We start from the raw sequence: 16,952 nt of genomic DNA, 5'->3' as shown, positions 1-16,952 counted from the left end.
TGCCCTCTCCTGGACCCAAACTAGATAGACCTGAGCACCTGCCATACCTGGACCTCCCAGACCCGCTCCCCCTGGACTCGAATCAAACTTTCAGATAGGGTCCAGGTCCACAGAAAGTGGGTTTGGGAGCTCAGGAAATAGTAACAGAAGGATCTTGGGATCTGGGTTCCATATTATGGGTGCTTAAGAGAGCTTGGAGAATGATGCAAACTTAGAAAATAGTGGGAATAGGGCCTATAGGGTCCAGGTCCATTTTTGGGAAAAGTCAGGGGGCTCAGGGAATGATGAAGGAGCTGGGGTCTGCATAGTATGAGTCCTTGCAGGGAGTGTCAGGTGGTTTGAGGAATAGCTGGGCTTATGTCTGCAGGGTCCAGGTCCATGGTGAGGACCAGTCATGGGGCTTGGGAAGTGGCATGTGGTCTGAAGAATGTGGAGTCTGGGTCCATGGGTAGGGTGGGTCACAGGCTTGGGGAATGGTGGGAGTGGGGTCTCTGGGGTTTGGGCCCACGTTAGAGGATGCATCAGGGGACTCAGAGGACAGTGCAGTAGTTTGTGAGATCTGAGTCTGTGTGCATGGTGTGCGGGGGAAGTGGTCAGGGAACAACAGGTATGGGGTCAGGCTGGTCCACGTCCAGGGGAGTACTGGTAGGTCATTGATCCAGTGCTGGGTCACTTTTCCCTGCCTGCTCAGGATCATGGGGATTAACAGCCCTGAGGCTGTGGAAAAGGGCAGGGCTTTCCCAGCCCCAAGGCTGACAGGAGAAGGGGTTTGTTTTGGAGGAGGCCAGATAGTTACCTGGCTGGGGTCATATGAGCTCAGTATTCTCTCCTGCCCAGGGGCAGGGGGTTGGACTTGAAGATCTAATCAGGTCCCTTCTGACCCTACATATATGAATCTATGGGAGCCTGGCCAAGTCACAGAGTGTCTCCCGGGAGGAGGACTGGGGGGCAGAGCAATATATACTGGGATGCTGGAGAGCAACATGGCAGCTTTTATCCGAGAGGCAAGTGTATAAGTATTTGTTTCTCTGGGACAAACTCTACCAGAGGCCACTTCAAGCTCACTGGAAGTTGTAGAAGTTCATTTTTTGAAACTGTCATTTTTTGTCTAGTAAAAACTGTTTGAGTACTTTTACACTTACGTTTTTTCCTACTGGTGGAGCTGTGATTCCACTAGTAGAAATGTAATGCTTGTATGCACCCAGTATCTACTCCCATTTTTTTCCTGCATTGACTATGTTGGACTAATGTGTTAACTAACATTTCCAACCATCAACTGTAATAACTGTTGCTCTGACACACTTCTGGACTGCAGTCACACCTCTTACATCTAGCACTCTATTGCAAAATGTGACTAAATCATGGCACATATTTAAAACATGGAGGATATACTTATTAAAATCTAAGGTTTGTCCCTTAAATGAAGGAGGCAGACATGCCTATCTCTCTACTGTGATATAAATATAGCTTAAATAATCTACCCCATTTATCTGCATGGTGTGTATGATGCTGTTACTATGTTCAAAGGATTTACTGTCAAATGGTTGATTAAGATTTTGAAATGTGCATGAAATTTCATACTAGAAACATTAAACATTTGACAAACCTGGGAAAGCTATAAAAAAATTTAAAAAATCAGTAATAAGAAAATAAAGCAGACTTTTTTTTCCCCCATGTGAAGGTGCCTTTACATGTGCAGGGACACTGCTCTGATGCACTGTAATTCCAACATATCAGAGCAGACTCGATTAATTAAGTCTGCTGGAGCATGGCAATTACTGAGCTCCAGCAGTTTTCTGCATCTTGTGTATCAGTGTCCTTGTGCTTCAAAATAATGGTGGGGTACTCTACCTAAAGCTCATCAAACGAGCTTTAGATAAAGTGCCCCTGTCACCATTTTGAAGTGAAGGGATGCTGATAAACAAGATGCTCCTAGCGCTTTAATTAGAGAGGTTCTTGGAGCCACTGTAAGTAAAGACACCCCCACCCTACTCCCCGCAGTCCTGGAGCTCATGTATAAAAGCCCTGATTTGTTAGCCTGGCTACTACAGTACATTATGGCTCAAAATTTAAAAGAACAGCTAAAATTCCTTACATATGTTAGGAATACTTAAGCATACAAGAGTCCTGTGTATTTGTGTATATGAAGGAAGGATAGGGTGAAGAAATTTGCATACCTGTGCCACATCAATTTGGGATAAAACTCTTTTGGCAGCATCTTTACCCCGGTTTCGCTTTTTCATTTCTTCCAAACTAATCTCGTGGCTTGCTAAGTCAGACTGTATTTTCTGTTGAAAAACAAAAATAATAATCAGATACATTTGAAATAGAATGATACCCTATTACAGTCATTTGGAATATCTAGTTCTGGAAAAATTCCGAAGGGACATCATTATAATATATACTAAAACTCTGGAAGAAATGATTTAGAAGACAATTATTTTCCTTACTGCTTTGTAATTCATTTTATTTTTTCTGCCCATAAATCTGATACTACCTTCTCCTCATTGAACATCAAACCAAATTCTGACTTTGTTACAATAGAAATATTATCTGTTGCTAAATACATTGCAGTTATATTGCAGGTACAGAACAAAAATGTTCTCTTCTTGTAGAAAAAGAGATGAATTGCAATTTTTCACTTATGGGAGAAAAAGCTTAACTGGAAAAGAAACACTCAAATTAATAAAGGGTTTATTTAGATATTCTTATTCATTGGTTGACCTGTTGTGCCGGAAATCCTATCAAAGTATATGGTAAATACAGTAAACTACATCATCTCATACTGTTATGTACACAAATCAACTAAAATGTTATTTAACTTGTAGCTTGGGTTTAACTAACCCTAAACTTGCTTGCACTCTCAGCAAGGGAGGGCAAATGTACAACTGAGTGCCGACAGCAGAAGGTATTAATGGATTAATCTCAACCATTTTCTAGTGAATATTTCTGTCTATCATTTTCAGCAAGAACCAGTGGGTGATCAAATTAGTGTAATAGAAATTTCAGTCTTTGTCAGCTCATTATAAATTAGTTTTATAAGAAGAAACCAATTGACTTAAGCAACTGACCAATGCAATATCATGCAAAACAATTTATATGATGCATATTGATATAACCTAATTTAGACAAATTCAAACCAATTTATGTGAAAATTGTTAGAAAGTATCTGCTAGTAACAAGATTGCTAAACTATTACCACTGAGAATAGTTACTGTATAAAATAATGATTAGCCTTTTTTCTCTCATTACCCAAAGATTTGAAACTATTATTCCTAAATGGAAAAGAATGTGACTTTAGCTTTTAAATGTTCACTTTATTAGTTTCACAAGCACCTCACTCAACCATTCCAGGCTCTCTACAAAATACATGCATACCTAAGATACGATAACTCTTATAATTAAAAAACCTTACATTACTACAATAATTAAGCACCTATTATTTTGATTTAGTTAAACTGAAGAAACTGAATGACTACAAAATAAAAAGTATTTATTTCTGAAACCATATATTTTTTGCTTGTTGCTCAAAAAGGTACATATTGTATGCTTTATATTGTGTAAAGATACAAGATGGGCATAATGGTTTGTATATGAATATGATAAACTATCTGAGAACTAAAAATCCTTTATATAAACACTGAAACATATTAAGGAACAGACTTACATAAATGTGTAAAATGTAATTGACAATGACCAAAGCTCAGTTCTACAGTTGCATTTATAGAGAGAAAATATTTTTCTGTTTGAAAATGCTGGCATGTTGAAATCAAAATGTTTCACAGAAATATATCATTTTTAGATTAACTGGTGTCATTTTTAGATGAAATTACCTAGGAAAAAATTATACTGGCATTCTGTCAAAGCAAAACCTGTTGATTCTAATATTAACACAACAACTATTTTGGTTCCTAATTTTTTATTTTACAATAAATAAAAAATAGAAAGTTGAAATAATTAGATGCATTGTTTTTTGTATATTTATGATTTTTATTATAAATCAACTATTTTTAGGGATTTTTTTTTTGTTAATTCCATTTAAAAATGGGTTAAAAATTGGAATGGTACAGTGTAGATCTGATTCTTGACCAGTTTTTATCATTCATTTTGAACCCAGCTTTTTAATGCATAAAAAATAAATGCAGCATAATCAAAATAGTTCAGTTCTGTGGTTTGTTCCAATATAATACAGGAAAATAAAGAAAAGAAGCAAATGAGAAAAGGAGGACACCACAGCAGAACCATCACCATTCCTGGATCTTATATCTCCACCTCCACAAATGTAATACATCTCATCCAGTGCACTAAATGTCATGATGGAAAATATGTAGGAGAACAACCAAACAACCACTGCGTACCAGAATGAATGCACATGGAATATTGATCAAAGACAAAAGTACCCAGTTACCTGTGGGGGCACATTTCTCACAAAAAAACCACTCTCTCTCCAATCTCTCAGGTCTAATCCTCAAAGGGAATTTACAAAACACCTTTCACAGATGAACCTATAAACTTCACTTCATCCACCTACTGGATACAAAAATAATGGACTAAATATAGACATTGGATTCATGACACATTATAACCTGCCTAACATCTGATAAGCCAGGTAACCTCTCTACTATTTGCCAGATATATTCTTATCACCTGGTCTACATTCCCCTTCCCCCTCCACCTGTATCTCACCCATCGATTGTCTCAATTTGCATTTTCAGAGACAGGAATTCTCACATACTGGCCTCTGGCTTCAATTCTATTCCATCTAGGAAGAGCACAGACCAACTGCAGACACCTCCTCAGCCTGATGAAGAGTGTTTTTACCTGGAAGCTTGCAAAGAAGAATTTTTCAAAACATTTTAGTTGGTCTAATAAAAGATAGCAGATTTACCCAAAGAACCTTGCCTGCCTATGTCCTTAAACCAACATAGCTACAAGCCTATACCACAGAGATTAGATAAACTCACTCATCCTTCTGCTCCAGATGCATAAATGAGGCACAGTAGTGATGGAGAGCACAAGAAGCAGAAATACATTATTCCCTCAAGGAACAACCTGAAGACACAATTTCCTTCTGAGAAAAGAAAGTTGTGGACCCTCTGAACAGCTATTCCATGTTTGCTTTTGCTTACTTTTCAAGTAAGGAAACAAAAGGGAAGAAGGGCTTCTGAAATTATGTGGTGCCTATTAAAACACGTTTACGAAATTTAACAGAAGTTCCATGCAACTAGCCATTTCAACTTAGTTCCACTTTTAATGAAGCAGCAGCATCAGTGACCAGCCAGTCATCTTAAAGTTTATTCAAAATGCAAGCATTTCAAAGGATTTTTTATTCAAAAAAATTCACCAACTGTACAAATGTTTCTTTGCTCATGCAAGATCCCTCACATTTTATTCTTAATCTTGTTTTTTACAAACCACTGGCTATCAGCCCCCCTCATCCATCTCATTAAATGGTCTTTTTAATGATGTCATGTCCTTTTTACTGCTAGATTCCCAATGTTGGCAAAACACCTTTGTAATTCTTAGTTGGAGACCAGAAGTAGCACCTTCACTACTAGTCACTCAGCCATTAGCTGTGCCTGTTGAGAGGCTGCTTATTTAGTGCTGTGTTGACTTCCTTTTTGTTTTTCCCACAGTTCCCTGCTAAGCTATGCTAAAACATTGGCAAGTACAATAAATACAGCTATACAAGGACCCAGTCACACAGATGAGTCAGACGATTACTACCTATCTATGTCCTTCAATTACTATATAGCACACATGTGTACCACAGAAGGATGAGGGGGCTAGCTCAACCAAAGAACCCAGATAACAAGTAGTTCCAAGTTAGTTTTTAAATTTACTTGAAATTTTTCAAATTAAAACATCCATCTAGTGGATGGATACTAAGTAGGAAAGGGTGAATAATAAGTGAAATTTTCTTCTCTCCTCTTTTCCTTTTCGGTGAACAAATATTTCTTATAACACATAAGTCAATAGAGCTATTATCATGTTTACTTAAGTGCATAGTTATGTATCACTTGGATTGAGATCATAATAGCGTAGGGCATTGTAAGCCTATGAGGGAAAGATCTGTGTCATTCTCTGTGTTCTGTATGGAGCACATTACCTGTAATTACATATTTAAAGTTGTATTTTCATGTAATTTATTAGATGTAACACAGCAAGAACCATGTACTTTCATGCCTATAAGGTGGGAGAGTGGTTATTTCAAGCAGTAAATGTATTAAACTCATAGAAAAGCACAGAATGGAGAAGTGGTATGAAACTTTCTGTGCACTGCTAAGTTTCCCTCCTAGCAGAAGTTCTGATAACTGAAGTCCCCCATGAGAGCCAAGTCCTGAGATTTGGAAGTTTCCATCACTTGTTTAAAGATGGGCTTGTCCACTTCCTAGTCCTGATTTGGTGTCTTCTAGCAGATATCCACTAGAGATGACATGCAAGAAACTTGGACCAATGTGCAAAGCTAGCCTGAATGATGGTTAACACTGTAGGGTAATTTTCTTTCTAATGGTATAACATGGAACAGTGCTATTGTTGCAGGATCTAGCTGGGTGCTAAGATAAGCTGTTTGGTTGAATGGGAATTGACAGAGAAAAACTGAGAGGGTAATGTGGAAGTAGGAAGGAAGTACATAATAAAGTTACACTTATTTAGTTACAGCATTTTGGCATAAGCACTATAGATAAGTCCATAAATAACAACACAATTGATGGTATAAGTGGATCAAATAACTCTCTTTTCCAAGCGACTGAGCTATTAATATATAAATAGTCAAATCACTGAGAGACCATGCTGAGGTTCTGTTAATTCAACTATTTATTTATTAATCATTTCAAGAAGCCAAAATGCTTCTTGACTGCTCAGAAGCAAAGACAATATGCACAAACACATTGTAGAAATTCCATCATGCAAAAAAGATATTGTATCCAACATTACAGCTGTTTATTTCTATCTTTGGAACACCTCATCGATTAACTTTGGTTTTGTTTTATAGTAAATTTTCCAAACTACTTTGCTCAATCTCAAAGTCATTCTGGAAAACACATATTTGAACAATGCTTATCTGAGTAGGTCAGACCCAACATGGCAGAGATAAGCAAAATGTTTAAATAATAATGTATTATGAAACATTCCATCGAGAACGCTCTATCTTCCTTTTTAGAATTGCTTAGCTGGAGAGATATGAAGCATCACCTTCACTGACATTAAAAAAATGCTAAATGAAAGGGAACAAGTACATTAGAGAAAAGACAGAAAAAAGACTGGAAAAGATTATAGCATGAAAATATTCAATGTAATTGGTACTCTTATATGAAGCCTCAAAGAAAGAGGTCAGAGAGTAATGGGTCCCGAATAACCTGAAGACAAATTATTGCATCATGCTACCAATTATACCAACCTTGATACTCTTTCTTATCCATTTCTTTTGTAATCTCAGTGCATTCTTTTCCTTCCATATTGTAGTCCATCAATTAATTATATTCATTAGTTAAATTTATCCTAAGAAGACACTTCTCCTAAATACCAGTAAGACACTTTACTATTATTATTATTATTTAATTCACAATAATTTCCTCTTCTTTGCTCCCAGCACTTCTTGTCTACATTTTCTTGCTTTGACCAAAAATTGCTTTGTGGCAAAAATTGTGTTTTGCAGAGTGACATATGTTGTTGGATTTTAAAAATAATGAAAAATAATGATGCTGTAGGTGAAGGAGCTTATGATACCTGTGATAAAGAACATTCAGGTTCCATCACTGCTTATACACTTTCTTCAAGGAGCACTGTGTTAATTTACAAAATTTTAAAATAATAGAAAATAACCTTAAAAGATACTTATCAGATTAAAGGGACTGATTTCACTTCAGTATAAGGACCAGTTGCACAGCAGGAAGACTCTAGTCTCAAGGGTACTCAATCCCTTACTTCTCTCAATCAATCAATAAAAAAATCACTTTTAAAAAGATAACAGAACTGAATGAAGACAGGCATGCCACACTGACATCAAAGGCTAGGAGTCAGATGAATAGCTGAAAACATGTCAAACTATTCCTAGCTTGAATTAGAGAAAGGACAGGAAATTCAAGAAAATTCATATCTATATTTATAGATATAGATATTTGAATAATGTATACATATATATTATAATATAATAATATAATTATAATCAAATGTTATATGTATGTATATGTTTGTACATGTGCATACACACACACAGATATATACACACACACACACATATATATATGCATATATAACCATACAATATAGTAATTGTATATTATATGCTTAATATACATATTATTTTGCCCATTCAGAAAGGGCAAGCCCACTGGCAATACAATGTTTCTACCACAGAACTAACCTAACAGTTTGACCATGATTTGTAACAGAAGTAGGAATTAAGAGGGTTGGCTAAATGTAACAATGCGTGACAAGAAACAAATGCAATAAGAATCTCTTATGTTACTTAATACGGGAAAATATATAGTCATCAATGATTACTGAATCAACAAATTAAGGCAATGGAACTCAAACTTAGGTAGCAGTAAGAAAGGGATTGCGCTGTGAAATTATGTCTAAAAAAGACCATTTACCTACAGGCTGCATATGGTGTACAGATATGAACTTTATCCTGAGCAACAATGGCCAGACTACATTAACAACAAGTCAAACAGTTCTGGCACCTTCTTAATCCAAATCTGTCAACAAAAATTATTAAACGTCTGGGGAAATCTCTGTTATAAGGGCTGGTGTAGGAACACCTACCACAGCTCTCAAAAGTACGGAGTTATTTTGCCACGCCAGTATTGGGAGAGTCCTCTTCTGTCACAGCTTCTGCTTTTTAGAAAGGGAGGGATCGACACTCTTTGGCTGTGTACACATGCTGAAATCACCCAGCATACCTCCCAGTTTTATTTTCTTGAGAGAAAACCTGAACAGGACAAGTTTCAGACACAGAAGCAAAGAGCCTGCAGTGTGGATGCTGTGCTGCCAGGGATCTCACGCAACCCAGAGAGTTTTGCAGGCTTTAAGTGAACGTTGACAGGGATCAGCAGGGTCAGAGAAGGCGGGGGCATGGTCTGTGCCATGCACAGAAGAGTCCTCCAGCCTTTGCTCTTCCTTGTGCTGTATTGGAGCCCAGCTAAGGCTGGGCACAGGGAGTATTATACCGGTATGCTCCCCTGCACCCAAGTGCTGCAATGTGATTCAGCAAGGAAACAAGCCAGGGGCAGAATATACCCCTTAACTGCTTCAGCACTGGGCTTTTCCAGTCCAAAGCTATCAGGGGGCATGTTCTGCTCCCTGTGAGACTGACTGACACGTTCTCCCTCACTCTGTGGGAGGGGTAGGAGAGAAAAGCAAACACACTGTGATTGAGGAGGTCAGCCTTGAGTCTGTTGCCTATACAGAAGTTCTGTCTGCTGAGAACAGACTCTGGGTAGCCACTTTACTTAGGTTGTTCTCAACTTATTTTTCTCCCCAAATGGCCACTTTTACAGTGGGAAAAAAATTACGAACATCTGCATGCTCATGGTATCTCTGTTACACCAGGTAAAAAGGATGATGAGAGCTTTGTGTATAGTATGACTAGTTCATGGTTTATTTTAATTTGGCTTCAGCTGACTTGATTGATATTTTATCTCACTAATTACTAGAAATCTAAAATGATCACATTTAATTAAAAGTAATACACTCGCAATATCAAAAAAAAACTAAGTGCTGAAAAGTAGGATATACCCATACAGAAAAAGAATCAAATAAATGAGATGCTGTGGGACAGTGCAGATGTATGCTTTACATCATCTGGATTTAAAATTAGCATCTAATAGTTTTCTAAAGCTAAATATTGTAATTTATAGATGTTTATAATTTCCTAGTTGAGTTTAACACAATAACTTGCATAACAAAAAAAATTATAATGATCTGTATTTCATTAAACTGTGTTAACAGGGATACATTAAAACTAACAGCATGACCTTGATTTCATTACCCTCTTCTCCCTGCCCCCACCTTAAAAATACACAATTGCAAATCTGAGCCATGTGATTTTAGACTTGGAGTCCAGGTATAATTCCCATTGACAATGTGCCTGGGGTGGAGTTTCCTTTGTCTTAAAATACTGTCTACCAATTAAAAGCTTATACCATATTATCAAGCCAAAAGGGAAAGGGCAGCAGTATGTATAGCTTTGATGCATAAGAACTGACAGCAACCACAGACTAAGCAACGAGGTGAACATATACCTCTAGCAGTATCATAAAACCATAGGGAAGTAGAACTGGCAAGGACCTCATAAGGTCATTTAGTCTGTTCAAGGCAGGATCATCCTTAAACATTACTGTTAGTGATGGTTTTGAGACAGAAAAGCTAATGGTGGTTTACTTCCTTTTATACTCTCTACTGGCTGTCCCAGACGGAAAGTCTAATTTGGGCCTGGGACATAACTTGCAATTTTCTGGATTCCACTGGAAATTGCCGAAGATATTGGCCAGAGATTTCCATGCAATTCTACAGGTTCTGACATTGATATATGACTAATACATTAAAACATTAACGTGAATAATCTTGTATTATTGCTTGATCCATGGTTTTGTATTAATTAGATATAAATGCTAATGTGCTAGCTTAATTATAAATGCACTATGCCATTCCATAAATTGTGCTCTCTTACCAATAGTATCAGTGAGGATTCAGAACTGAAGCCTTAACCTTTACTATTATTATTTTTTAATCCACAAATAAACATAACATGCATAAAGTCTTAAGTGCAAGAAGGTTTTTCTGCATGCTAGAGAGTTTTCTACTTTTTATGTAATTATGTGCAATATGTATATCTGATTTAATTGCAGTACACAGCTTGACAGGTTTTACTTTGTGTATCAGGCTTTCTGCTGTTAAAGGCTTGTAACTTCCACTCAGTATGCATAAGTCATCAGCCTTTCAAGGACAGTGCTCACTTTATCTTCTGTTTTATTTACTTCAGAGTAACAGTTTAGGCAGAGTCATCATGAAATATTTAGCATCTAGTATAATAGTACTGAACATATATAATTCAGTTGCTACTTATCTAGATCCTAGATTGTAAGGCTGGAAGGGACCTTGGAAGATCATTGGGTCCAGCACCACTGCACCAGGCAGGAAAGACAACTGGGATCAGGTGTCCCCAGCAAGGTGACCATCCAGCCTTCTCTTGAAGATTTCCAGGGTAGGTGACTGCACCACCTCTGGAAGGAGCTTATTCCACAGTCTGGACACCCTGACTGTGAAGAAGTTTTTCCTAATGTTGAGCCTGAACTGATCTTCCAGGAGTTTGTGGCCATTAATCCTCGTTTTCCTCAAGGGTGCCCTGGTGAACAGTTGCTCACCGAGCCCCGATGTACTCCCCTGATGTAGTGGTAAGCTGCTACCAAGTCCCCTTCTCAGCCTTCTCTTTTTCAGGCTGAAGAGTTCCAGGTCCCCCAGCTGTGCAAGTCTCTGATCACACAGGTGGCCCTTCTCTGGACTCTCTCAAGATTTTCCACATCTTTGTTAAATTGCGGTGCCCAGAACTGGACATGGTATCTGGCTGCAGTCTCAGCAATGCGGAGTACAGTGGAAGAATCACTTAGTTGGTTTTGCCCGTGCCCTGCATAGCAATGTGCCAAATAACAGTACTTAATGTAAAATTCTTACTGTAAGAAAAATACCCCAGGATCAACTGAATTGCAGGAAGCGGGTAGATGACATTTTCCCATGCAGTGTCCTCACAGGGCTCCGTGACAGCTCACCCATAGGCTACAGGGTGTCAGTGCTCTTCCTCCCTTCCTCTTCCTTGAGGAAGGAAGGGAAAGCATAGGACTGGGTTTTCTGTAAACCTGAGAGAAGCATGCAACACTTTAGGTTAGACTGGGAAGAAGGTGATCTTCCTTGTAAGTACTAATCTAACTTTCTTGTGGAAGAGAGAGTTCTTTTCCACAATAACCCCCTTGAATGACTACATACTCTCCCTTTTTGTGCCAGGAGAAAGACTTTTCTTCCAGTACAAATGTAACACTTGTTCATTTGCAGAACCAGTGGGGGAGGAGGGGAAGGAAGCCTGGTGCAGTGATACAGCTGCACCCCCTCTTTGATTCCTGCTCCAACCAAGGTTTAAAACCAATTGCCTGGCAGTGGCAACAGCTAGACCATCTATTGATTCATGACTCATTAAAATCTGCCAGATTCCTTCTAAACTCTTTATTCCACAGGTATTAATGACCCTCTCTCTTTTTAATGGCACTGATGTTCTACTAATCAAGCTAGGATTTCTCCCGCAATCCTGCTGTGTCTTAGCTGCTCCTGGTAACATAGCTCCTGTTTCACAACACTGCAGACTATTTGTAACTCAGTGCAATGACATTATATTTGTTTTTACTTTGATCTTAAATTGAACAATATAGCACTAAGTCCCTAGCGTATCATTAAACCTTCTAATCTCTTTCTGCCTGGAGAAAAATGGGTGTTGTATGATGTGGGATAATGCACCACACCACCTCCATTTTCCTTTTTAAAATCCTAAATCCACCCATGCACCTATTCATGACCAAACAAAGACTGAGCTCTAAGCCTCACAGAAATGGGACTGGTTGGTAGTAAAACAAAGCAAAACAAAATAAAAACTATTTACTCTGACAAGAACAAGATATGCTTGGTTACTGCATTTATCAATCCATCTTCCTTAGTAAATGCCAGTATATAAAAAGCATGATGTGGGAGATAATGCTACTTGACAAAATAGCAATTAAATGGAAAAACTGCAAATTCATTGTTATTTTGTGTCCTTATATATATTTCAGATGCATATACAACACATCTGATGTAATTAAAGGGAGCCATATTTTCAAATATGAATGCCTAAACTTAGAGGTGTTTAAATAAGAATGTAAGTGCCTACAAACAGATGAAAATACTTAATTTTAGGCATGTAATTTTTTAAAATTAGACTCTGGGAATTTACAAACACAAACTTGACTAGTTAATATACTGGGGGATCAACCAGGAAAATATAATATTTGTTTTCCAAGTCAAACAAAATATGTAGTTTTGCATATACATTTCTTGACTGTATTTTTGGCCAATTTTGGAAGTGCTGCTCTCTTTTTCTCCCACCCAGTCCAAATCAGTCCTCAAGAGACAAGTCATGATTTTCAAAGGATCATGGCAAACAAGACAACTAATTCATTTCTTAGAACAATACCTTTCTTCATTTTAGTACTTGACGCTTACAAGAAGATGAAGAAGTTGGACATATATCATTATACTGTTGCAGGGCCTAATGACACTTTTCTTACTTTGTCCCACAACAGATGGGATTAGAAAATTTATATTGCATTGTCCTTTGCTTCTTTCGCCAGCTGTGATTTGATCTGTTAGCCAGGGAGAGCCCAATAACTTCAGGTTACATTTCCTGTGGAAATTTTTCTGTATAAAACTGAGAGCAACCAGTTTGAGAATAATGTCTCCCTGTATTAGGACAGCATGTTTGGCAAGTCCCCTGTCACTGTTCCCAAGTATGTGATTGCCATATACAACAATTAGGCCAAGCAGAATATCAGATTCAATCTGCTCGTGGGAACAGAATATTTACTAACCCCTAATTTAGTATTTCACAGACACTATATTCAGGGGTATTTATTCCTCAGAAGAAAACAACAACTTTTGTAGCTCAGGGAATAGCATCTGTTTTTTGAGCCAGTATAAGGTCCATAAGCAACAGTTATAGTGATAGTTACAGGTATCTTTATATTTGTTTTGTTTTTTATTAAAAAAAACCCCAAATATGCATTGGAACTTATGTGTTTGTGGAAACAGGTTTAAAAACAATCACTTATACAAGTCTTAAACAGCTCTGTCTTCATTTTTCAGGTACTACTGTACAACTATTAGATCATCAGACAGTACCTGGGGATCATGGGAAACACATTAAACTACAACGTTAGTGGAAAACTTGCAATACTCAAGATGTACACTATAAGATGAACATTAAAAATGCAATTGCAGGGGGTTGAATACCAAGAGGTTGAATACAAAAGGTTGAATACCACAATTCATTTATTTGAAGATGTATTTTTTTAATATACATTTAGGTTTAAAATATATCTTTGATATATTTTTGACTTTCTAGCTACAGCAGTGGAGGGAATTAATTTAAGCTGACCCTCCAAAATAATTAGATTCTATACATGGAAAATAATAACATAGGTATAATTTTCCATGTAAATAATCTAATTTCTGGGGAGTAATCTTAAATTTGAAATAATTTTGGATTCAGATAAATATGATATTAAAGCCAGAATGGAATGTCTCTTTCTTTAAATGTTTGAAGAATATGATGAGGTTGGTGAAACTTATTCAGATTTCTGTAGGATTTGGTAGCTTGGATATTGTTTTTAAGCTCTACTTAATTAAAATCTCTGCACACTGTAATGCCTCTGAATTTGACTGTATCACCAGTCAATAAATGTCATGTGGCTGATTTTAAACTTGAAGACATAGGCCTTAACTTATGTCAGACTGTGACTGCAGTAAAAGGACCTAGCAGTGACTATTCTAATATGAATAAAGCAGCCTTGGCTTAGTCACTTTTATAGTAACTCAGACTGATTTAACAACAGATTATTCTTAATGCTTCTAATTTATAATGAAATATACCTTTATGGAAATAGCATTTGTTTTAATTGGATAAGCCACACAGCATATTTTCTACTTTTTTGGGGGGGAACGGGTTGGACCAGTTCAACACTACAAAACAAACACCCTGAAGTGTTGAAGACCATGACAAATTCTACCCTCCTATTCTTCTAATGCAAGGTAGGATTCTTTCCAAATTCTCTAACAAGCATTAACAAAGTATATAACAATGGAAGGGATGGAATGATCCTGTCTTGAGCACAGAGCTCAATTAGATGATCTCATAGGGTAGATTCAGACATGCGCACACATGTGGTTTCTGGCACGGTAAACCTCTTTGCGGTGCCAGAAACTTTGTGTGTTGCATGTTAAATTGTGCATGGCACTCCTAATTTTCAACACTGGGGCAAAATTTGCTACTGGGATTTCCCAGTAGCAGAAAAATAAAAAACAAAACAAACAAACAAAAAACCCCCACCACCAACACCCTGGAAAAAAATGCGGTGCAAAGCATGCCAAAGCACTGTGTGCTGGGACAAACGTGAAGATGGGGGAGCAGGCAGCCCAGGGCAGCCCAGGTGTACTGCAGAGCCCCCATGCTGAGGCACCATGCACCCCAGCCAGGCACTCCTCAGTTGGCTGGGGTGCAGTGTGCCTCAAGACAGGGAAGCAGGCAGCCCAGTGGGGAGCTGCCTGCTCCCCTGTCTCAAGGCACACTGCACCCCAGCCAGCTGCTCCATTGCTAGTTGGGGTGCAGTGTGCCTTGAGATGGGGGCTCCATGTGTCTCAGTGCAGGGGCTCCACATCAGAGCCCCTGTGCTGGGCACACAGAGCCAGGGAAGTGAGCCCAGGGCTGCCTGCTTCCCTGTCTCAAGGCACACTGCACCCCAGCCAGCCAGGGAGTGGTTGGCTGGGGTGCAGGGAGCTTCAGCATGTGGGCTTCACAGTGGAGAGAGATGGGCTGCCTGCTCCCTCATCTCCACATGCCGCTCTTGGACAGGCTCGGGCACAGGGTGCCTCAGCGTGGGGACTGCCTGCCATCTATCCCTATGCTGAGGCACCCTGTGCCCCAGCGCCCCCTGCACATGAAGCAGTGGGACAATGTGTCCTGCTGCAAACTGTACAAGCAGGGGTGTGCATAAACTTGTGCTGCTACTATTTGTGCTGCTGCAAATACACACCCCTGTTCCTGTGGACACGGCCATAAGGCCCTTGTAACTCTGCTTTCCTAATGTGTATGTAACAAAAAAACTCCTCCAAACAAAACAATATGCTACATACACAATTCTCCACAATTAACCACATGACAGATATTTGTCAAATCACTTAATATACTGTTGAAAACTGTTCAGAAAAGAAGGTGATTAAACAGTATAAGAAACTTAGACAGAATAGAATCTGGAACAGAAATTCAAATATGCTTACTGAAAGTTGAGCTGGTTCTTCTTTATGACAATTAGGCCAGCTGCTCCCATTCTTCCTTATACAGTTGAACAAACAACTTTTCCAGTGTCATAATATGAAAAGAACTATCAGTGTTTTTAATATTCTGAATTGTGCAAGTAAGTCATTGTGAATTCTTTATCCTAAATTATTAGTCTGCAGCCAATGATGTGTAGCATTGTTTTCATTAAGTAAGACCTTATATAATTCAACAACTCTTTGCTATTACACCATGACATTAACATTGCTTCTGTGCGTGGCACAGTGATATTTTAACAACATATTAAAAACCAATTTCACTTAGGACATAATCAGATATTAAATGCATATCACCATTTAAAGGCTTCTACCTTCTACCTAATTGCGTTTCTTAACTTTACCAAGATATGGTATCTTGTGCATTTACTCTCAGCATTGCATTTTGCATAAAACCGTAGGCAAAACACAGACATGAGTCTATTCCAAGTTTATTTGTAATGTTCAGCAGATATGTGGAATGCATTTTCTTCCCTTGATTAAAAAAAGGAAACTTGTTTTTTGAACTAAACTGGAGAATAAAACTATTTTTCCTCTCATATTTTACAGTACTTATTTTTATGAATAATAAACCTATAATATAGTGTATCAATAACTTGTGACAATGATTTAAAATGACTATAAACCCCTAAACCTATTGGCACTGAAAAGATTTAAATATAAAATAAACTAGTTAAGATACTAATATAGTACAGTGGAATGATGAATACATGTGTAGCTTAAACAGAAGTATGCATCTTTTCAAGATTCAGGCCTCTGAGTACAACTATATTTTAACAAAAGAAGTCCAAAATTGGGAATGCCTAAAATGAAGGAAC

At 38.0% G+C, this 16,952-nt stretch overlaps 1 protein-coding gene across 7 annotated transcripts in view; it reads right to left on the bottom strand.

Moving 5' to 3' along the window:
* DMD (dystrophin) overlaps positions 1–16,952 on the bottom strand; it is a 2,140,576-nt gene that overhangs the window by 1,113,181 nt on the left and 1,010,443 nt on the right. For all 7 annotated transcript variants that reach the window (XM_090061814.1, XM_090061802.1, XM_090061811.1 and 4 more), the window contains exon 30: positions 2,178–2,288. In XM_090061814.1, the coding sequence (XP_089917940.1) occupies positions 2,178–2,288 (111 nt within the window). The remainder of the gene's footprint in view (positions 1–2,177; positions 2,289–16,952) is intronic.

This window comes from Crocodylus siamensis, chromosome 1 (assembly GCF_052110815.1).
Source record: "Crocodylus siamensis isolate JL-2025a chromosome 1, ASM5211081v1, whole genome shotgun sequence".
Lineage (NCBI taxonomy): Eukaryota > Metazoa > Chordata > Crocodylia > Crocodylidae > Crocodylus > Crocodylus siamensis.
The sequence above is the reverse complement of the archived record's forward strand: the minus strand, read 5'-3'. Positions and strand labels throughout refer to the sequence as shown.